Below are 23,084 nucleotides of genomic sequence, written 5' to 3' on the forward strand. Positions count from 1 at the left end.
GATACCAAGTCCCTTATGAAAAACAGAGTACAGTCGGCCTTTGGCATCTGCAGGTTCAGTGTACACAGGTTCCACCAAAGGCAGACTGATATTTTTAAAACATTTATTTTATTTTTGGTTGCACTAGATTTTCATTGCTGCATGCAAGCTTTCTCTAGTTGCAGAGAGCTGGGGCTGCTCCTCATTGCAGTGTGTGGGCTCCTCACTGCAGTGCCTTCTCTTGTTGTGGAGCACAGGCTCTAGATGCACAGGGTTCAGTAGTTGCAGCACATGGGCTCAGTAGTTGTGGCACAGGCCCTCATTAATTGAGGCTCACAGGCTCTAGAGTGCGAGCTCAGAAGTTGTGGTGCACGGACTTAGTTGCTCTGCAGCACATGGAATCTTCCTGGACTGGGGATGGAACCCATGTCCCCTGCACTGGCAGGGGGATTCTTATCCACTGCACCATCAGGGAACTCTGGCAGAGTGATATTTGATTTTTGATCTGCGGTTGGTTAAATCTACTGATGTGGAACCCACGGATATGGAGGACTGATTGTATAAAATGGTATAATCTCCATGGGAAACATTTTGGCAGTTTATAAATTTAAACATACACTTAACTACTTGACGGAGAAGGCACTGGCGACCCACTTCAGTGCTCTTACCTGGAAAATCCCATGGATGGAGGAGCCTGGTAGGCTGCAGTCCATGGGGTCGCTAAGAGTCAGACACGACTAAGCGACTTCACTTTCACTTGTCACTTTCATGCACTGGAGAAGGAAATGGCAGCCCACTCCAGTGTTCTTGCCTGGAGAATCCCAGGGATGGAGGAGCCTGGTGGGCTGCCATCTGTGGGGTTGCACAGAGTCGAACATGATTGATGCAACTTAGCAGCAGCAGCAGCAACTACTTGACAGAGCAAATCTACTTGTAGCTATTTAGACAAGCAAAATAAAAACATCTGTTCAGAAAAAGACATGAATGTTCATAGCAGCTTTTTTCATAACAGTTCCAAACTAAATACAACTCACATGTATAATACTTGAATGGATAAACATACTGTGGTATATTCATGCAATGGAATATAACTTATCCATAAAAGGAATATAAGGAATATAGTGTTATAATGAACTTAGTAGCATGGATGAATATCAAAAATGTGCTGTGAATGAATCTTGACATAAAGGAATATATGCTGTATGATATTATGGTAGGCAAAACTAATCTGTAGTCATAGTTATAAAATTAAGGGATGCTTTGAGCTGAGTAGGGTGGGCTATTGATTACTAGTGGGTTTTTTTATTGTTTTTGTTTTTGGCCATGCTGCATGATTTGTGGAATCTTACTTAGTTCCCTGACCAGGGATGAAACTTGGGCCCTTGGCAGTAAAAGTATAGAGTCCTAAGCACTGTACTGCCAGGGAATTCCCACTAGTGGGTTTGAGGTGACTTTCTTGGTGGTAAAAATGTTCTATATCTTGATTAGGGATATAGTTACATGGATATATACATTTGTTGAAATTCGTTGAGCTATGCATTCTGTATGTGATCATTTGATCATATGTAGGTTATTCCTTAACATAGTTGATTAAAAAAAAAAAAAGCTCAAGGTGGATTGTAGATCTGTATGTGAAATGTCAAATAATAATTCCTTAAAGATACCATGAGGAGGGTGGTGACTGAGTGAGTGTGACTTTGTAGACATGGGGTTTGTGCTGGGGGTCTTGGGGAGGGGGATGGTGCCTGTGGACCGTCCTTTTCTTGGCAGGGATTCCCGATCCACGTAATGTACAGAGGTAGAAGGAATGGGCTCTGGCCCCCTTGGCGTCATGTCTTCAGTACCAGCAGCTTCCAGTCCGCTGGTTCTATCCTCAAGTGCCGGGACACAGAGCCAAAAAAAAAAACCCGATACTATGAGACAATTTCTTTTAAAAAAAAAATCACTAATGTTAAACTACTTTAAAACCTGGAGCTTCTTGTCTTCAAAAGGCACTACCAAGGAATGAAAAAGGCAGGCTAGTATGAGAAGGGGGAATAATGTGTGTGTGTGTTTCTTATATGTATGTATTTTTTCTTAAAAATTGCCTCATATCCAAAAAGTATAACTCCTATAAATTATTAGGGGAAGTTCCAAATATTTGAAAGGAGAAAGGGCAACAATGTGAATAGGTATGTCATAAAAGAGAATTTCCAAATAGTCAATAAGCACATGAAGAACTGCTCTAGATCTTTAGTCATCAGAGAAATACAAACTGAAGTCATAATGTAGTATCAATATGTATGCACTGAAATGGCTAACAGACAGTTCTGAGTGTTAGCCAGGTTGAGAGCATTCCTGCTATATTGCAGATTGGGGTGGGAGTGTAATTTGTACAATCAATTTGGGGAAACTATGGCAGTGTACCCCTACTTTATGCCTAAACAGCTTCTCTACTAGAATGTATCTCACAGAACAGTATATGTAACAGGATACATTTTCAAGAACGGTCATAGTAGTTTATTTGTGAATAAAATAAATTAATAGTTATGCAAATATCTATAACAATAGAATCATTATGTTATTTTGTAGTCAAACAATGGAGTACTATAAAACAATGAGAAAGACTACTAAATTCACCTACATGGATGAATCTAACAAATGGAATTTTTTTTAATTGGGGGGTAGTTGCTTTACAATGTTGTGTTAGTTTCTGCTATACAACAAAGAGAATCAGCTCTATGTGTACTTATATCCCCTCCCTCTTGGATCACAAATGAAATGTTGCCTGAAGGAAGAGATTCAATACATACATAAAATTCCATTTATATAAAACTCAAAAATAGGTGAAAGTATGTTTTTGGTGTTATAAGCTGGGATCATGAATACCTTGGGGTGAGGAGTAGGCACAAGGGGTTCTTGATCTGGGTGGTAGTTACATGGATGTGCTTATTTTGTAGAATTTTTCATGTTTTACATTTATCATTTGTACACTGTGTGTATGGTGATTTGATTTCAAAAAGTTTATTTTGGGGACTTCCACGATGGTCCAGTGGTTAAGACCCCACGCTTCCACTGTAGGGTGCATGGGTTTGATCCCTGGTCGGGGAACTAAGATCCCACATGCTACACAGCACAGCCAAAAAGAAAAGTTTACTTTAAAAAATTAATAATGACAAAGTAAAGATACTTTGAGGAAAAAAGTCACATGGTATTCTTGGTAGTGTGGCTGAGAATGAGATTACTATACAGAAGTCAATAGTTGTCTCTAATAGTATCTAAAAATGGATGCAGGGAATTCCCTTGTGGTCCAGTGATTAGGACTCACCCCTTCCACTGTAGGGGGCACAGATTCCATCCTTGGTCAGGGAGCTAAGATCCTGCGAGCTGCCCAGCATGGCCAATAAATAAATAAGCATTTAAAAAAATGGAGGCAGTAAAAAAGCATTCCACTTTACAGAAGTGGGCAGCTTCACTTGGTACAGTCTGAGATCTCTTGTTTCGGCTCACACTGCTTGCTTCTTGCTTTTAGCTCTAGGTCTCCTCTGTGGTTGCTGTACAGTGCTTACCATGGGAACTTACTGGAGTTGTTCAAGCCAGTGTGAGGGATATTTAACATCCAGTGGAGCAAACTTTGGTCAGCAGGAGGTGGGAGTCTATTTATGCGCGCACACACACATACATATACATGTATATATCATTTGCTTCCCCCTTTCTCACTTCAGATTGAGTCTTGAGCTGCATTTCATACAGTTTCTCACATTGTCCTCTGTAGGACAGCTATTAGGCCAACCACTTGTATTGGCTTGCTGTGTCTTGTTGTACCATTCCATCCTTAACTCCTGCTCCCCAGTAAAGTACTCATGAATAAACCTTCTACTCAGATTCTGACCTGCTCACCTTAACAAAGAACTATCTGGCCCAAAATGTCAATAGTACTGAGGTTGGGGAGCCCTAGTATTTGAAGCCAGTGGTTTGCTTTAAAATCTAAGCTCTCCAGTATTCAAACACAAGACTTTAGGTAATAACCACTGAGTGTTAATTTTTGTGTCTATAAAATGGTAATGATAGGTACAAACAAAGCCCTTGAGGATTAAATAAGGTAAGCTCTATAAACTTCATGTCTGAAACATGGAAGAGTTCAATAAACAGCAGCTATCAATACTTCTCATTCAGGTTTATATGCTGTTGTCTGACACTATCTGAGCCATTTTCCCTGAGTATAAAAACTCTTTCCTAGAGACCAAGTTCTCAAGTGCTTATAAATAACCATCAAAAGGGACCAAAAACTAGCATCTACAGAATCCAATATAGAGAAAATACCAACATGATTCATATGAAGATTTAAATGGATATATGTGGTTTTCAATTTTGTAAATTTTTAACTTCAAGTTGGTGCTGTGTTCACACAGACTCAACATTGCAATGAAAAAGTTGTTTTGTCAATAGTACAAGTTCACTGTCAAAAACTTTGAGAGCAGCAATAAACATTATTAGGAAGCAAAGGATGCATTCTGAAACACTTAAGAAGCCAGAGAACATTGTATGTAAACACAATTAAGCACTGAACAAAGTAACACTGAAGTACATAAAACAGGAAATGTTTTAGTTTTTTGCAATGGCAGCATCTGTGTAGGTATGTATTTTGGGGGCTGTCTTACGCATTTAGGACGTTTAGTAGCAGTTTCCGGCCTCTACCCACTAGACGCTAGGAGCAGCATACACCTGTCCGCTCAGCTGGGACAGCGTCCCCAGACATCGCCGGCTGTAAAATCATCCTTGGCTGAGAACCACCAAGGTAAACATAAATTTGAATTCCAGGTCGAAGGTTATGGCTCTGAATTTGAACACATTAGCTAACTCTGAAATGGGCAAATTTGATGACCATTATATCTACTGCTGTGGGCAAGAATCCCTTAGAAGAAATGGAGTAGCCCTCATAGTCAAAAAAAAAAAGTCCAAAATGAAGTTCTTGGGTGCAGTCTCAAAAACGACAGAATGATCTCTGCTCTTTTCCAAGGCAAACCGTTCAGTATCACAGTAATCCAAGTCTATGCCCCTACCAGTAATGCTGAAGAAGCTGAAGTTGAATGGTTCTATGAAGACCTACAAGACCTTCTAGAACTAACACCCAAAAAAGATGTCCTTTTCACTATAGGGGACTGGAATGCAAGAGTAGGAAGTTAGGAGATACCTGGAGTAACAGGCAAGTTTGACCTTGGAGTACAAAATGAAACAGGGCAAAGGATAATAGAGTTTAGCAAAGAGAAAGCACTGGTCATAACAAACACCCTCTTCCAGCAACACAAGAGAAGACTCTACACATGGACTCTCACCAGATGGTCAATACTGAAATCAGATTGATTCTTTCCTTTGCAGCCGAAGATGGAGAAGCTCTATACAATCAGCAAAAACAAGACTGGGAGCTGACTGTGGCTCAGATCATGAATTCCTTATTGCCAAATTCAGACTTAAATTGAAGAAAGTAGGGAAAACCACTAGACCTTTCAGGTATGAACTAAATCAAATCCCTTATGTATATACAGTGGAAGTGAGAAATAGATTTAAGGGATTAGATCTGATAGAGTGCCTGAAGAACTGTGGATGGAGGTTTGTGACATTGTACAGAAGGCAGTGATAAGGACCATCCCCAAGAAAAAAAAATGCAAAAAGGCAAAATGGTTGTCTGAGGAAGACTTACAAATAGTTGAGAAGAGAAGTGAAAGGCAAAGGAGAAAAGGAAAGATAAACCCAGTTTGAATGCAGAGTTCCAAAGAATAGCAAGGAGAAATAAGAAAGCCTTCCTCAGTGATCAGTGCAAAGAAATAGAGGAAAACAATAGAATGGGAAAGACTAGAGATCTCGTCAAGAAAATTCAAGATACCAAGGGAACATTTCATGCAAACATGAGCACAATAAAGGACAGAGATGGTATGGACCTAACAGAAGCAGAAGATACTAAGAAGAGGTGGCAAGAATACACACTGTACAAAAAAGATCTTTCATGACCCAGATTACCACGATGATGTGATCACTCACCTAGAGCCAGACTTCCTGGAATGTGAAGTCAAGTGGGCCTTAGGAAGCATCACTACGAACAAAGCTAGTGGAGGTGATGGAATTCCAGTTGAGCTATTTCAAATCCTAAGAGATGATGCTGCGAAAGTGCTGCACTCACTATGCCAGCAAATTTGGAAAACAGCAGTGGCCACAGGACTGGAAAAGGTCAGTTTTCATTGCAATCCCAAAGAAAGGCAGTGCCAAAGAATGCTCAAACTACAGCACAATTGCACTCATCTCACACGCCAGCAAAGTAATGCTCAAAATTCTCCGAGCCAAGCTTCAACAGTACGTGAACCATGAACTTCCATATGTTCAAGCTGGATTTAGAAAAGGCAGAGGATCCAGAGATTAAATTGCCAACGTCTGTTGGTTTACTGAAAAGGCAAGAGAGTTCCAGAAAAACATCTGCTTTTGCTTTACTCTAAAGCCTTTGACTACTCTAAAGCCTTTGACTGTGTAGATTACAACAAACTGTGGAAAATTCATCAAGAGATGGGAATACCAGACCACCTTACCTGCCTCCTGAGAAACCTGTATTGCAGGTCAGAAGCAACAGTTAGAACTGGACATGAACCAGCCAACTGGTTCCAAATTGGGAAAGGAGTATGTCAAAGCTGTATATTGTCAGCCTGCTTATTTAACTCATAGGCAGAGTACTTCATGCAAGATGCTGGGCTGGACGAAGCTCAAGCTGGAATCAAGATTGCCAGGAGAAATATCAATAACCTCAGGTACGCAGATGACACCACCCTTATGGCAGAAAGTGAAGAAGAACTAAAGAGCCTCTTGATGAAAGTGAAAGAGGAGAGTGAAAAAGTTGGCTTAAAACTCAACATTCAAAACTAAGATCATGGCATCCGGTCCCATCACTTCATGGCAAATAGATGGGGAAACAATGGAAGTAGTGAGAGACTTTATTTTGGGGGGCCCCAAAATGACTGCCGATGGTGACTGCAGCCATGAAATTAAAAGACGCTTGCTCCTTGGGAGAAAAGTTATGACCAACCTAGACAGCATATTAAAAAGCAGAGACATTACTTTGCCAACAAAGGTCTGTCTAGTCAAAGCTATGGTTTTTCCATTAGTCATGTATGGATGTGAGAGTTGGACCATAAAGAAAGCTGAGTGCCAAAGAATTTATGCTTTTGAACTGTGGTGTTGGAGAAGACTCTTGAGAGTCCCTTGGACTGCAAGAAGATCCAACCAGTCCATCCTAAAGGAAATCAGTTCGGAATATTCATTGGAAGGACTGATGCTGAAGCTAAAGGTGCAATACTTTGGCCACGTGATGCAAAGATCTGACTCATTGGAAAAGACCCTGATGCTGGGAAAGATTGAAGGCAGGAGGAGAAGGGGACGACAGGATGAGATGGTTGGATGGCATCACTGACTCTATGGACATGAGTTTGAGCAAGCTCTGGGAGTTGGTGTTGGACAGGGAAGCCTGGTGTGCTGCAGTCCGTGGGGTCGCAGAGTGGTACACGACTGAACTGAACTGAACCTCAGTTGTGAACCTTGGTTGTTTCTTTAGTGCCACACCTGACACACACTGTTCAGTAAATGGTAAGGTGACGCTGAAACTTGTTTTCTTTTTGCCACTCTGCCTTTCTATTCTCTTCAAGTGAAATGCTCCTTAATGAAGCTGTGGTCATGTTGTTGAATAAGAATTTCTCATCTAAGATCGTTAAAAGGGATTGATCTTTCATGTAGGCAGTTAGCATAGACTCCAGGTTTGCTTTCTCTCTAGCTATGGATTAGCTTTCATCCTCTTGTTTTCTTGTTTGATTTGAGAAGTTGGTAGTACATTATTTCATTTGAATCTCCTCCTTATATAACATTGTATTTGGTGTTCTTTGCATATTCATAACCTCTTGAATTAGACCCAGCGTGTTAAGACTAGTTCAGGCTTATTGGAATCATACCTATGGAAATTGGAAATATAAGGCTAAATCTTTATAAAAAGCAAGAAATTAACATGTGATATGGTATTATTAACTAAAGTACAGACTTTGTTCAGATTTCATAAAATTTTATGCCAGTGTCCATTATTTGTTTTCATACCTTTTTCAAGATTCCACATTGTATTTAAGTTACACTGAGCAGTTTCAACTGCATGTAATAAATTCTGATAAATTCTCTTCATTTTTATTCTGTTACAAATGTTTTCTTATTTTCCTTGTTATGGCTTCTTAGATGCATCCATCATTTTAAAGTGGATATTTAGTTTCCAGATGCATGGGGTTTTTAAAGTATCTTTGATATTAATTTCTCATTTAAATGCTTTCTTTTCTGCAATCACCTTCTGTGTTTTTTTCAGTCTAACTTTATTGAGGCTTTAAATGACTGAGTCAGTGAACTCTTGGTAGATGTCACACTGCACTTAAAAATATGTGGGTTATTTTCAAATATCTCTTGATATTGATTTCTAACATAATTCCACAGTGATAAGAGAATAGGCTCTGTATGATTTTATTACCTTTAGACCATGAAATTTTCACACCTTATTTTATGTCCCTGCATATGTTCCAGTGTCTTCTAGTTTATAGTCTATAGGAACTTGAATAGAATTTGTATCCTACACTTGTCTGAAAATTGTATAAATCTTAATTTAAATGGAATTGGTTCATGGTACTTCTCAGATCTGCTGTGTGTGCGTGCATGTGTGCTAAGTCGCTTCAGTCATGTCTGACTCTTTGCAACCCTATGGATTGCAAAGGCACCTGCCAGGGCGCCTGTCCATGGGTTTCTCTAGGTAAGAATACTGGAGTGGGTTGCCATGTCCTCCTCCAGGGGATCTTCCTGACCAAGAGATCCTGCACTGGCAGGCAGGTTCTTTACCATGATCGCCACCTGGGAAGCCCTCGAGTCTACTGTATTCTTCTACTTTTCTGTGTATTCATTCTATTAATTTTTCAGTTTGATATTGAAACTCTAACTAAAAATCGTAATTTGCCTACTTAAAAAATAATTGTAATGTGTAGTGGGACTATATGTAACTTTGTTCTGTGTTTTCCAAGTCTTCCATAAATGAGTTATACTTTCATAACTTAAAAAAATAAAAAAGAAATATTAATTTAAAAAACTGAATATTGTTGTTTATTGTTATTGTTGTTTTATAATCTGAGTTGACAGCCAATGAAAAAATTTGTTCTCTAGTTTTATTTTTTATAAGTATGATTAAAAATACTAGTAGCCTAAAATTGCTTTCATATACATTATGCCATTTAAATTTTATTAAAGTCCCAGGCAATGAAAAGAGAATAAAAGGAGGTTAGGAAAGGAACTCTTGATACACCATAAGTATATAGCAAGATACTACTTAATTCCAAAAGCCATCTTATTTTCATAATGCCATGCTACCTGCCTCAAATGAGGAGCATATCAGTCTGCCTTAACTTTCTTTGTAGACCATGTACTTGACCTATCCTGTAGGTAACAAGACAACAGTATAAATTGTAGGACATTGGGACTCTTATATCCCATTTTTTCTGTTGCCAGTAGGCCCAAAGACCTCTCTTGCTTAGTCCAACTTCCCTGACCCTCTGTGGCATACGTCTTTGCTATTCTCCTGGCCTAGTGCAGTTATATCTGGATTATGGGAATAAAGAAAGTTTGTAGATTCATCATTTTTTGGCTAAGTGAATAAACCTTAGTTCTTGATTATGTGTATTATCTTAGTTTTTGTGATTTCATATTGCTTAAGAATGCAGAGCAGTTAAATCTTAAGCCATGAAGTGGATGTTTGGCAAGAGTCAAGTGGAAGTTGACTCTCTTAAAAAATAAGAGGACTTTATATCCAATAAGAAAATAGTCTCAGAACTTCCCTGCTTGTTCTAATAGACTACTGAATAAAAGATATTTTTAAGTCTTTTGTGGTCTAAAACTACTGTCTCGATGTGATTTGTATTTTTAGCTGCGAGAAGAAAAGTTACCAGAGGAGAAAACCTCTGAAGATCAAATCCACAAGTTGTTACCAGAGGACACAGAAATAGGAAAAAGGAAAATGGATGAACAGAAAAAAAGAGATGAGCCATTAGTACTGAAGACAAATCTAGAGCGTGTAAGTAGATCACCTTTTTGATGGACACCTGTCTCAAAATCAGCCATTAGCCCAGGTGACATGGATCTGAAAAACCTGTGTTGGTGAACAGTAACAGTCATTGACTGTTCTACTTAGGAGTATTGAAGAACTTAGCATCCAGATGGAGAGCTGGAGAAAATGATTTGTGAACAGGACAATGAGACTTGTGTGGAAAGATTAAGGGGGAGCAGTGGGGAAAAATGGTGAGTGAGAAGAAAAACCTAGTGTGGTATATGCTACTTGGGGTAAGCTTTATACATATATTGTCATTTTGACTTAGGTATTGTTATGTTATGGGGTTCTGTATGTGTTATATCCTCAACTAGGAGGATGAACTTTTCTTAAAGTTTGTATTTCATTTCCCTTTGCTTTATAATAACCCAAACAGCACAGTTCTCTATTTACAAGGGGTGTGCGTGTGTGCTCAGTTATGTCCGACTCTTTGCGACCCCATGAACTGTAGCCCACCAGGCTTGCAAGGTCAGTCCTCAATATTAGATTAGACACTTTGTTTAAACTTAACTTAATTAAACTTCTAATTGGGCCAAATCTTGCCTGAATTCTTTTCGTTACTTATTTACCAAGCAAATTACTGGAAAAGGTTGTAAATGGTATATTTAACTAATACAAGAAAGCCCTTTGGAGGGTCCACTGATTATGGTTTAAATGTATGATTACAACTGGTTTTCTTTTCCTTTAGCAATTTATATTAGATTGGACATCTATTACTTACTGTATGTACTTAGCATACCTTTCGAGTCATACCTGTTAAAATGTTTTATGATTCTGTCTCGTTAGTATTTCAAGTTATATTTTTAATTAGGTGGATTAATAAAGCTTTACTATATATAAAGAGAGATAGCATAACAGAATAGAGGGAAAAAAATCTCTAGACTCGAAGTTTGCCTGTTAAACAGGTCCCAGCATTATAACAGACTGTACAACTTTGACCATGTTACTTAATTTCTCAGTGCTTGCCGATTACTCTTTGCAAAGGCGTTTTTCCTGAACTTTAGAAACTGAGATCACATAAGCTTTCTTGAATTGATAGTATTTGCTGACTGTCAACGTGTATGTGGGGCTTTTTGATCCCAGTTATAATAATTGTTATTATTTGATTGTTAAAAACAACCATTTTGAAGGTTGAAACAACCTTTTCAACCTTCTGAAAAGATTCAGTTTAAAAAATATGAAATGCTTAATGTACTCTTAAAACTCTGTTCATCGGGAACTACAAAAAGAAAAAGACTGCTTTTGGAGAGAATATAGTTCATCTAGGAAGGCAAGAATAAAATACATGATAGTGTTGTGTATATAGTATTTCTTCTGACTAATAGCCCCAAACTAATAGTTGTCTGTGGTCTCTAAAAACTGCAAACTCTGCCTCTTCACCCCAACAGGACTATCCATTATTGTTCTCATCGAAAACTGCCCAGAAAGAGATTTCTTTTCAGAACAAACCAATTTTTTCAGAGAGCTTACTCTTTACTATGGCCCTTTGATAGAAAGAACCTGTTGTTGTTGACCTTGCCAGACCCAGGTTTACTTGAGGAGATGATCTTGAATATCCACTCATAACAAAGATAGAAATTGGCTCCAATCATTTTTTCTTTTGCCACTTCAATCTTTGAAATAGAAATTAATTACATCAACCTAAAATTTAATCTTAAAAGGAATCAGGAAGTATTAATACCAATTCTGATTGGTCATGGCTAGTTTTGCAAAATTGCCTATACATTGAATAAAATTGGATCTATGAACACTTCAAGTTTTAGATTTTGTGATTTTACCTTTTTTGTGTCTGCTTTTATAGTTCATATTTTGAGACTTTTACAATCAAATATTTCTTAAGAAATTTTGATGTAGGACAAGTAATTTCACTTAGTTTAGCCAACGATACATTCATTGGGACTGAAGAGACATTCAAGTGGTCTCAGTGGAAAGTCAGCTAAAGGATTATATTTAATAGAGAGAGTATTATGATTAGAGCTGGACTGATCATTTTACCCTCCTGATTAAAAAACCTCAGTGGCTCCCCATTTCCTGTGGAACTAAATGAGAACTCTTCACATTTAAGTCTTTAGTATTAGTCTAGCTTATCTTTCTATCCTTGCTTACATCCCAGAACTCTAGGGAACTGAGCTGTTTGCTTTCTCCCAAACATATAACCCATGCTTTCTCTTCTGAGGATCCTTGCTCTTGCATTTCATCTCCTTGATACGCCATTAACCTTACCTGATGAAAAGCCATTAATCTGTCTGTGTCCAGTTCAAAAGCTGTTGCCTTTCTGGAACTGGTAGGAATTTCTTGTTTCGCCACTTCCATTATCCATTCTCTCCCCCTCAACTTTCCTCTCCTCAGTTTGTAACTTTTGTATGACTTATTTAATTCTTCCTGATGTTATGGTTATTTGTGTGTTTGTGTTTCTCTTCTTGATTTGTAAATTTGTTGGTTATAGGAAATGTCTTACCATTTAAAAAAATCTCTCATAGTACCTTGCACATCACAAGAGTTTGATACATGTTTATCAAGTTGAATTCAAATAGAGGAAGGCAAGGGCTGATTCTGGAAGCAGTTATCTGTTATTTGTTTAGAATGGAAATAATATAGGCACAGTGTTTAATTTATTATGATCTGTTAATGACAGTTAATACCAATAATAGTTCAAATTGTTGGAAAACAATTTGGTGTAACAATTATAGCCATACCAAAGATGATAAAGCTGAAAGTGGAAAATTGCTTGTCATCCCATAACCTAGAGATAACTCCTAAAAACATTTTGGTGAATATCCTTCCAGATTTCCAAGTGTGTGTGTGTGTGTGTGTGTGTGTAACATATTTTTTCTTTTCAGAAAATGCAACCTAGTATACATACTGTTTTATAATCTATTTTAATAAATTATAAATTGTGGATGTCTTGCCATGTAAATAAAGAATCCCACATCATTATTTAGTGGTCTGCTAGTTATTCTTTACTGTAGGATTTATTTAATTAATCTCCTGTTGATATTTTGCTGTCTTAAACCACCACTGTGATGATATCCTCATGTCTCATTGCCTGCGTGCATGCTGAGTCTCTCAGTCATGTCCAACTCTTTGAGACTCCATGGACTGTAGGCCACCAGACTCCTCTGTTCATGAAATTGTCCAGGCAAGAATACTGGAGTGGTTTGCCATATTCTGTTCCAGGGGATCTGTGCTATAGGTTTATTTTTATGCAGTGTTAAAGATGAGAGGTAAATATTTTCCTATCTTAATGGTTTTAGGTTTTTGTGGGGGTAGAAATATAGAGGGGTTGGGGTTTCGAGTACTTTCTCTTTATGTAATTATTTATAATTAAATTTATTTTCAACAATTAAAAGAAACCTGGCATATTTGTATGGTAACACTAAAGTGTTTTCTTAAGAGATTAATAGTACTTAAGTTGATGTAAACAAAATCTATCTTTTGTTGAGCATTTACTATTTGTGAGCTAATGCACCATGTGTTTTTAATGGTTTATCACAATAGGTGTATTAATAGTAGAGAGATCATTCTTAATTTTATAGATGAGAAACTGAGACTCACAAAGGTAAAGCAACTAACCTTTAGTGACAGTGGTAGCTAATAGTAGAGCTGGAATTTGAATATTCTTTTATTCGGTACTGAATTGATTGTGTAGAAAAGCCTAAATAAAGAAAAATTGCCATTATTTACCCCCCTGTTGAGTCTATTGATGTCAAAGGTTTTTCTTGCTTCCCACACTATTTGGTAATGAACTAGTGCTGTTAGCATCTCTCCAGTGAATAGTTTGTACAACAGGGTTTTAAGGAGTGATAGATACCCTACAAAACTGAAGAGCTTCTCTGTAAATTATAATCCTTCAACTCTTTCTTGCAGGCTGTTGGAAACCTAGTCTATTGTATGAATGTGCCAATCAGCCTAGAGAATAGCAAAACGTTTAAGGAATACAGTGTATTCTGAGCTGTAAGATGCCTTGCATGCCTCTGTCTTTAACTCTAACTTTGATATTAACTTAATCATTAGAAAACTGGTTAATCATTAGATGATTAGACATTTTTTTGTTTACCTACTGTATAACGGTATCAGATGTTTTAGAGAAAAGGAAATCATTTGCTCTCCAAGTCAGTTGTCTAAAACAGAATTCAGACTCCTAAATAAGAAGCTACAGTGCAGTGTGATAGTTGCTCCCCCTGCCTGCCAATGCAGGAGACGCAAGAGACACGGGTTCAGTTCCTGGGTTGGGAAGATCTCCTGGAGAGGGAAATGGCAACCCACTCCAGTATTCTTGCCTGGACAATCCCAGGGACAGAGGAGCCTGGCAGGCTACAGTCTAAAGTGTCGTACAGAGTCAGACATGACTGAAGTGATTTAGCCCACACGTACACACTATAAAGAAGAAACTTATATTAAATCATGAGCAAATTCTCATATGCTGTATGTAAAAGGCACACGTAAAAGAAACATTGAATATAAATTTAAAGACTCAAAAAGAAACTCGAAAATAAAGTGAAGGTAAATGAAATAGTGTGAGCAAGATGGAAAAAGCTGATGGAAAAATCTTTCAAGAGAAAGTAGTATTTAAGATGCCTCTGAAACACCAGTGAATGTTTTATAGGCAGAAAATGTGGAAGGAGAATCTTAGGGAAAGGGACTAACAGCATGTCCAAAAGAACAGAAGTTTTGAATGACTATGGTGGTACATGTGGAGAGTTGCGAATAGTTTGATTGCTCTAGAGCTCAAAGAGTTACCTGTGTTGGAACTTCGGGGAGGAAAAACTTTAAAGAAGGTTGGATCTAGTTTTTGAAGGTTATTGGATCATGCTGAGGTATTTAGACTTGATCCTGAAGTCACCAACAGTTAAGCAGGGGAGTGATGGGATCTGTGTGCTTAATAGGATGGAGAGGATTAGAGGGAAAAAAGGCTGGCAAGAGCAAGACCTGTAAGTAGATTATTGCAGTAGTCAAGGTAGGAGATGAGAATCTAAGGAAAGGCAATGATGATGAGTACACACCAGTAAAGTTAGATCTGAGAGACATTTGAGGAATGCAATGGAACAAAGTAGGAATAACATGGAGGCAGTTTGAAAACAGATGCTCTGGATCTAAGTACCAGCGTTAGCTATGGATTAACTCTAAAATCCTAGGCAAATTAACTACTCTGAGCCTCAGTTCAGTTTGCCATCTGTAAAAGATAATAGGTCTTTCTTAGTGGAACTGGTTAAAGAGTAAATGAAATAAAATACTTGGGTGTGTTGGGGTACTCAAGAGCTCTATGCAATGTTATGACTTTGAAAAAAGGAAAGGAGTCATGGATGACATTGAGGCTTCTAACTGGGTTGGTAGTGGGACTTAGAGAAGAGAAATAGTGAGTTTGATTTTGGATATATTAAGTTTGAGCTGTATTTGGACTATCCAGATTGGGATCCCAGGAGGCAGTTAGAAACATCAATTGGCTCAGAGAGAAGTAGCATATAATAGAGAGATTTGAACAATAGCTATGGGAGATTCCATGGGAACCCCAAATGGACAGTGTTGTCTCCCTTGTCTCCTGCCAGTGTCCTGCACGTCTCTCAGATTCAGAGAATGAAGAACCTTCCCGAGGCAAGATGATACAGACACACCGCTCAGCATTTGTTTCCAAGAACAACTCCTACTCCTTAGCTTTCCTGGCAGGGTAAGAGACTGATAATGAACTCAGTCAGGGTTCATTCATTTTGGTGTATGAGACAAAAGGGATAGGGTGGGGGGTGGGGCGGGGCAGCAAAAGTATTTATTGTAGCTACTTTGGGGGAGGTGGGAGTTGGGGAAGGGGGAAACTGGTTTTCAAATATGGATTATAAAGAAATAAGTGACTGTACTGAATTTTTAAAGAAAAGTAAACTTTATCCTTTTCTGGTATCCTCAGGATAGGATTGTACTAATTGCTCTGCTGAATAGAAGAACTTTCTATTCTGGGAGGAAACAATAAAGTCTTATTCAATATCCATTGATACTAAAGACAATAGCCATGGATTTTCTTTGTGAACTTTTTTCTCTTAGTAAGAACTTGAAGCCAAAGTTGATTTTTTTTTCAGTGCCTGGAACTAAAATATATCTTGATAGGTTTCAAGAGGGCAAACTGAAAAGTTTTTAAGACCCTTGTCAAGGAATCTCTTGTTACTTTGGACTTTGCAGGCACTGGGGAGGAAAGGAAGGAGGAATTGGATGGATGTTGGGTGATGGAAGAATAATGAAGGCCTAAGTGGAAGGAAGGAAGGAAGGATGGATGGATAGGAGGGAAAGGAAGGGAAGGAAAAATGGAAGAAGGGAGGAAGGCTGGAAGGAATCATTTATTTGAATCATTTATTCAAATGACATTTTGGGGACAGCTACTACATGCCATATACTCTGTGTTTTAATATGAAAAGACACAATCTTTACCCCACTTTGTTGTCTGTTTTGGTTTAAAGCTGGCATTGCTCACTCTTGCTTCTAGGGTTCTTCTTTTCCTTCCCACAGCATTATGAAGTGGACTTTTCTTGCTTTTCTTGTGGACATACACCTGGATCCTTTTTATCTGAAGGCTCTTTATTGTTAGTTACTAATAAATAAGACCAAAAAAATCTACCAAGTTTAATAATGTTATAAAGTTCATTCATACTGTTGTGATCCCTGAACCCTTTTTGTATATGTTCTGATTTTCCTGTTCTTTTTTAAAAAATTTTACTGCAGTATAATTGATTTAATGTTGTGTTCATTTCAAGTATACAGCAAAGTGATTCAGTTATACATATATTCATTCTTTTTCAGATTCTTTTCCCATGTAGATAATTACAGAATTTGAGTATTTCTGTGAGTAAAATTACTTCTCCTTCCCTTAAATGCCTTCTTTTCTCTGGGTAATGGTAACTCCTTCCAGGAAGGCTGTTTCCTAAACTGTTTATTCATTCATTTGAAATTTGTTGAATGGCCACTGTATTACAGCTACTGAAGTTTGACTGATGTAATAAGGACCCAGTATATAAAGTGTAAGCCAGTGTACATAACCATTTATGGTGATGATGAAACTCTTGCTTTGTGCATATGTGCTTGAAATATAGATGCTCTGTAAAGTTAAAAAATTCAAGATTGCTTGACTAAGAATTGTCAGCTGCAGAATATTTATATAGAACTTTTCCCCATTTATAGCAGATATATCTTAATGATAATTAGAGGGATCTACTGAAAAAGAGAAAAAGATCATATTATTAATTCCAGTCTAGTTGCAATAAATATCCCCTGAAACAAAATAATGTTGCTGTAGGCAATCTGTGATTAGTCAATTAACATCTCTTCATTTGAAATTACTTGGAAAAAAAGGAAATTTTATTAAAACCCCAAAACAATGTCAAGGCTGAACTGCCCCAGTTAATTGGAGTAGACGTTGTATAGGTGAACTACTTATTACCAATCCTGATCTCTGCCCTTGTAATTCATTCTTTTAAGGTGATGAGAAGGTTAATATTGTTACTTGGAAATGCCTAGCAAGAAACTTTGAAAATTCTTCTCTGAAGGGCAAAACATAACATCTGTATACCAAGGGGTGTGCTTCTGGTGATGTGTGGCTCTGGGATATCTGTGGTACATCTTCTTTTCCTGCTCCTTGGCTCATACTTTCCCTTAGTTTGTAACACTGAGTCACAGTGGGCTTAATTTATAGGAAAATACTGACTTAACATTTTATTGTTAAGAGATGTTTACAGTCATATTATACATTTATGAATTTCAGCGTTTTCCTCCAAATATCCAAGGTTGTGGGCTGAGTTCAATTACTAGTACAATTGAAAAAAAACTTAATTGGATTTGGTTGGTACGGTTATCTTTTTAGGAAATAATTTGTTGATGTCATGGAAACTTAAGGTTGGAAAATCTATTATGGTAATACTGTGAACTGCATCTCTTATTGAGTCAACATGTTTTATTTCTTAGTTAAGAAAATATTGTTTCAATTTTAAATGATATTTAGGAAAGTAGTATGGAGTTGTTAGTGCTGACACTGAGATGAGGTTTATGGATATATTAAAAAAGAATTAGCATGGTGATGGTTGCATAACAGTGTGCCTCTGAACTTAAAATGGTTAAAATGGTAACTTTTATGTTACATGTTTTTGCACAAGTAAAAAGGAATTAGCATTGGTAATAGTTTGGGAATATTTCAAATACATTTTTTTCTATCTGGTAAGCAACAGCTAAAGAATAGGCTTTCTCTTCAAGTTTGTTTCCTAATGAGAGTTCATTTATAAAAGTTAAAAATTTTTTTTTAACATCTGTATTTAAATCAAATTAATCTGCATTTATTTTACTTATCTACTCTATAAACTTTTCTTTCTTTCTTTTTTTTTTTTTTTTTAAACTTTTCTTGCTTAAGCCCAGAAGCATGGAGGTAAGAGTGAGTAGGCCTGGTAGGATGGTTATTTTGGAAGAAGTCCATCAATAGACTCTGGCTGAATCTTGCGAGAGCAGCTCAGACTATTTGCATTTGAAACGTTCAAAACAAAGAATGTTTTGCTACACTATTAATAAAGTCCTATAGCTCTTTGAAAATGAAGCTTCTTTCAAATAGGCAGGTAGAGTAACAGTTAACCCAAGGTCATCTCTAAGTTAATCATAAAATATATGTGAATTGAAAAGATTTAATAACTTGAACCATAAGATATAAATCATAAAGTTAAGGTCTTATTTTAGATATCTGAAAAACTGGTTTGTTGTTTGTTTAAATTTATTTCCCTTCATTCCTCATACTCTTTTTACCACTTGAAGAATCAAAAATAAAAACATGATTGCAAGTTATACTAAAAGCTCAATCTGGAAAAACATTCTCTGTTCAGCCAGTGTCTTTTCTAAGAGCTATGTCCAGTTCCATTTTCCTCTGTGCTTTGGCTGTCAAGAAGTTTAGGATTATGGCAGAGTTTTCAGTTTGGTCATCATGGCTTTACAACATGACATATAATTTTCAAAAATAACATTTGGTATATTCTTCTCATATGTGTTACTTAATGTGGTCTTTATTAAGGCTCAGTTTTTACATATTTTTACTGTAAATCACTTAAACTTCTACTTGGGAAATAGGATATAACCATTAAAAAAATATTGTCAAATAGTCTATCCTCCTTCCAGTTTAAAAAATGAAAAAAGGAAAGTGAGGCAGTATTGCCTGTACTGCTGTACAAAACTGTAAGTGACGCAGACGGTGCCTGGTGAGATTTCTGGCATATGTTAAGTCTTCAGTGAGTATTGCTGCCACTATTTTGTTATCTTCTTTTAGAACCCAGAGCTGAAAAGGACCATAAATATTGTCTTATCTAATTCCTGTATTTCAGAGTGAAAAGACTAAATAAAGGCCAGCAAGAAAACATGACTTGCCAAATCTTAGACTGCTAGAATAGAAGGACGATGAGTTAGAACTTAGATTTCTTGGCTCTTTCCACTGTACTCTTTTGTCCCCCATAACCTTCTTATAGATCCCTATTTTTATAAAATCGCTTATAAAGTCACTTTCCCACTAGACTTTAAATCCTTGGCAAGCAATGGCAAAAATCTTGTTTGCCATTGTATTCACAGTACTTAGTACAGTACCTGACCCACAGCAGAGGCTCAGTAAATACTTGTGAAATGTTTAATGATAGAGGTCTTTGTGCCTGTGGGTAGGTTAAAGGAGGCTTTTTGTCAGAATTGTCAAACTTGCAGTGTCTCTAGGAGAGGACTCTGGGAGTTGTGGAGGAAACAGATTGGCTGGTGGCTGTTGTTTAGAGTAGATTCTATAGGATTAATATGGGATTTGGGTGGGGGGGATCTAGTGACCACACTGATAAAGCTTTTATACTATTAAGTTAACTTTTCCCTTTAATTCATTAGCAGTAGCTTATGGGGATCCTTTTATAGATTCTGTAAGAGAAAAGCCTGTATTACACCAAGTCATAGTTAGACCTTAATTAAGTAGAAATTAACTACATTATTTTGTTTGCTCATGTTCCGATACCTTAAGCCTGAGTTTGTGGTTCAGAGTGGGGCTCAGCAAAAGAACCTTGTAGTGTCTGTGCTTCCTGTAAGGTATATGTGTAAGAAGAGAGAGACAGAGACTGACTCCTGAGTCAGTCATAATAACTGCATGCCCAGTTAGTGTTGGGATGTTCCTCATTTTTAAAACAAACACATGAAAATATGAACTCTTTCAGCTGACAGATACCAGACATATAAATGATGTGATACTAGAGGACTAACTTTAGAACTGATGAAAAGAGACAAGCCAGAGAGGTGTGAGGATGGAGAAGCCAGTCTTGGGAGGTTTTAGGGAAATAGTAGTGTGAGCTTGAGTAAAACAGTTGACCTCATTCTATATGATTTATGTAAAATACAGGTTGTTATGCCCTACTTTTTGCTTGCTGGGCAGGGGATTTCACTGAAAGATTTAAGATTCTTTTCACCTCTAAGATTGAAGTATCTAGAAGTGGCTTAAAGTAGGGTTTTAAAGGGTAGAGGAAATGTGGCCAGGGCATGAAATGGAAGGGGTAAGGGCAGTTGGTGAATTCTATAAAAATCTCAGGATAGGATTTAGCAAGTTATATGTGGAGAATAGTCCAAACAATAACTGTCAGGGAAAAGAGACTATGAGAGAAAACTGAGGTAGTGATTTAAAAGAAACCATAAGGCTTAATGATGGTCTAGGGCAGATCGTGTGTGTATGTGTGCCTGTGTGTATGTGCATGTGTGTGTGTTGGGGGAGGGATAAAAGAACAGAAATCAAGTAGATGAGCTGGTTAAGAGGACAGATCTTGTTAAAAGTATGGATTTCATGTAGGCATGGCAGCTACAGTTGGAAAAGAAAGATAGCCTAAGGAGAAGTGATGTGGAACTTAAGTAGTAGGTTTTAGAGGTGTCAGTAATCTCTCTGTCTGGAAGAAATATCAATAACCTCAGATATGCAGATGATACCACATTTATGGCAGAAAGTGAAGAAGAACTAAAGAGCCTCTTGATGAAAGTTGAAAGAGGAGAGTGAAAAAGTTGGCTTAAAACTCGGCATTCAGAAAACTAAGATCATGGCATCCAGTTTCATCACTTCATGGCAAATAGATGGGGAAACAGTGGAAATAGTGTCAGGCTTTTTTTTTTTTGGGGCTTCAAAATCACTGCAGATGGTGACTGCAGCCATGAAATTAAAAGACGCTTACTCCTTGGAAGGAAAGTTATGACCAAGCTAGACAGCAATTAAAAAGCAGAGACATTACTTTGCCAATAAAGGTCCATCTAGTCAAGGCTATGGTTTTTCCATTGGTCATATATGGATGTGAGAGTTGGACTATAAAGAAAACTGAATGCCGAAGAGTTGATGTTTTTGAACTGTGGTGTTGGAGAAGACTCTTGAGAGTCCCTTGGACTGCAAGGAGATCCAACCAGTCCATCCTAAAGGAAATCAGTCCTGAATATTCATTAGAAGGACTGATGCTGAAGCTGAAACTCCAATACTTTGGCTACCTGATGCAAAGAACTGACTCATTGGAAAAGACCCTGATGGTGGGAAGGATTGAGGGAAGGAGGAGAAGGGGACAACAGAGGATGAGATGGTTGGATGGTATCACTGACTCAATAGACATGAGTTTGAGTAAGCTCTGGGAGTTGGTGTTGGACAGGGAAGCCTGGCATGCTGCAGTCCAAGGTGTAGCAAAAACTGAACTGAACTGAATCTCTCTATCACACTAAAATAGGAATATACTGGTGGTTTTCAGAGGGATATGGCAGGATGGTGACAAGTAGCATCAGGGAACTAGCTTTCTCCCAGGTCTTCCTACCATATTCAGTACTTTACATACCTCATTTCCTTTATCTCCTGCATTAATCCTGTAAGATTTCTAACATTCTTATTTTTCAGCTAAGGTAAATGCAGTTCAAAGAGATTAAGCAATTCGCCCTAGAACTTCTCACTTCAGTAAAGTGACAGAGATGAAATTGGAACTCAGGTCTCTCTTGACTCCACAAACCTGTGCTCTTTCTAGCAAACCATTGTCAGAATGCTATGACAAAAGACTCTGCACTTAGATCTTTGTCTTAAAATGATCTACCTTTGTAACAGAGAGCTTCCTTCTTTATGTTGGTTTAAATAATTTATACGTTGTCTTGTTCTAAAAAACCACAAAGTTGTATAGAGTTGGGTGAGAAGCTGTCCAGTTATCCTGTTGTTTGAGGGAATTCAAATCCTTTTGCATTACTTTTGAAATGTAGCTGTGGAAACAATGGTCCTATCCATCAGCAAACAAATAGCAGTGTGTGTCCATAGTAGGCAAACACAGACAGACAGAAAGTGGGTCAGTGGTTGCTTAGTGCTGGAGGAGAAGCGGGGGTTTAGGAGTGATAGCTACAGGGTATGAGGTTTCTTTATGAGGTGATGGAAATGTTCTAAAATTGTGGTAATGGTTAAATAACTCTGTGAATATACTTAAACCATTGAATTGTACACTTAAAAAGCATGCTAGTGTACACAAGGCAGATAACCCAGAAATAAATATTCAAGGGAAGGATTGTAACAAAATCTTGCCCATTTCTGGGTGCATGGCAGCTACAGTTGGGCCCTAGGAGGCTGCTGCTGCTTTTACTCAAGTACGTATGTGTTGGGGTGAGGGGCCTCACACATCCAGGTTAGGGGCTGGGAGGAGGGTCCTCTCTTGCCTTCAGCTTCTTGGTGGGACTCAGCTCTGCCAGGCCTGAGAGTTTGATTAAGAAAATAATGGGGGGTGGGGGGTGGGGGAAGAAACTAGTGTGGTATGGGTATGTGTGAGAGAGTGATGAGTAAGCAGTTAATAACATGAGCTGTCTCATGTTTTATATCATGTATTTCCATTTGAAAACCCTGTAAGCAGTGTTCTATAAGTATTAAATCTTCTAGCTTTCCAGCTGCATGTTTACACTGGCTGCTCCTCCTCTTCTTTGTTTGTAAGTCAGATTCATTGTGGTTGTGGGTATTTTT

The 23,084-nt window shown here is 37.7% G+C and overlaps 1 protein-coding gene and 1 non-coding gene across 2 annotated transcripts in view; both read left to right on the top strand.

Moving 5' to 3' along the window:
* RNF169 (ring finger protein 169) overlaps positions 1–23,084 on the top strand; it is an 82,295-nt gene that overhangs the window by 43,609 nt on the left and 15,602 nt on the right. Inside the window, exons 3-4 of the mRNA XM_061150341.1 lie at positions 9,935–10,081; positions 15,661–15,779. Coding sequence (XP_061006324.1) covers positions 9,935–10,081; positions 15,661–15,779 — 266 coding nt within the window. The remainder of the gene's footprint in view (positions 1–9,934; positions 10,082–15,660; positions 15,780–23,084) is intronic.
* On the top strand, positions 1,733–1,870 carry LOC133064877 (small nucleolar RNA SNORA57). The gene has a single exon (XR_009694756.1). It is a non-coding gene; the product is annotated as a small nucleolar RNA SNORA57 (small nucleolar RNA).

Source organism: Dama dama, chromosome 1 (genome assembly GCF_033118175.1).
Source record: "Dama dama isolate Ldn47 chromosome 1, ASM3311817v1, whole genome shotgun sequence".
Taxonomy (NCBI): Eukaryota; Metazoa; Chordata; class Mammalia; order Artiodactyla; family Cervidae; genus Dama; species Dama dama.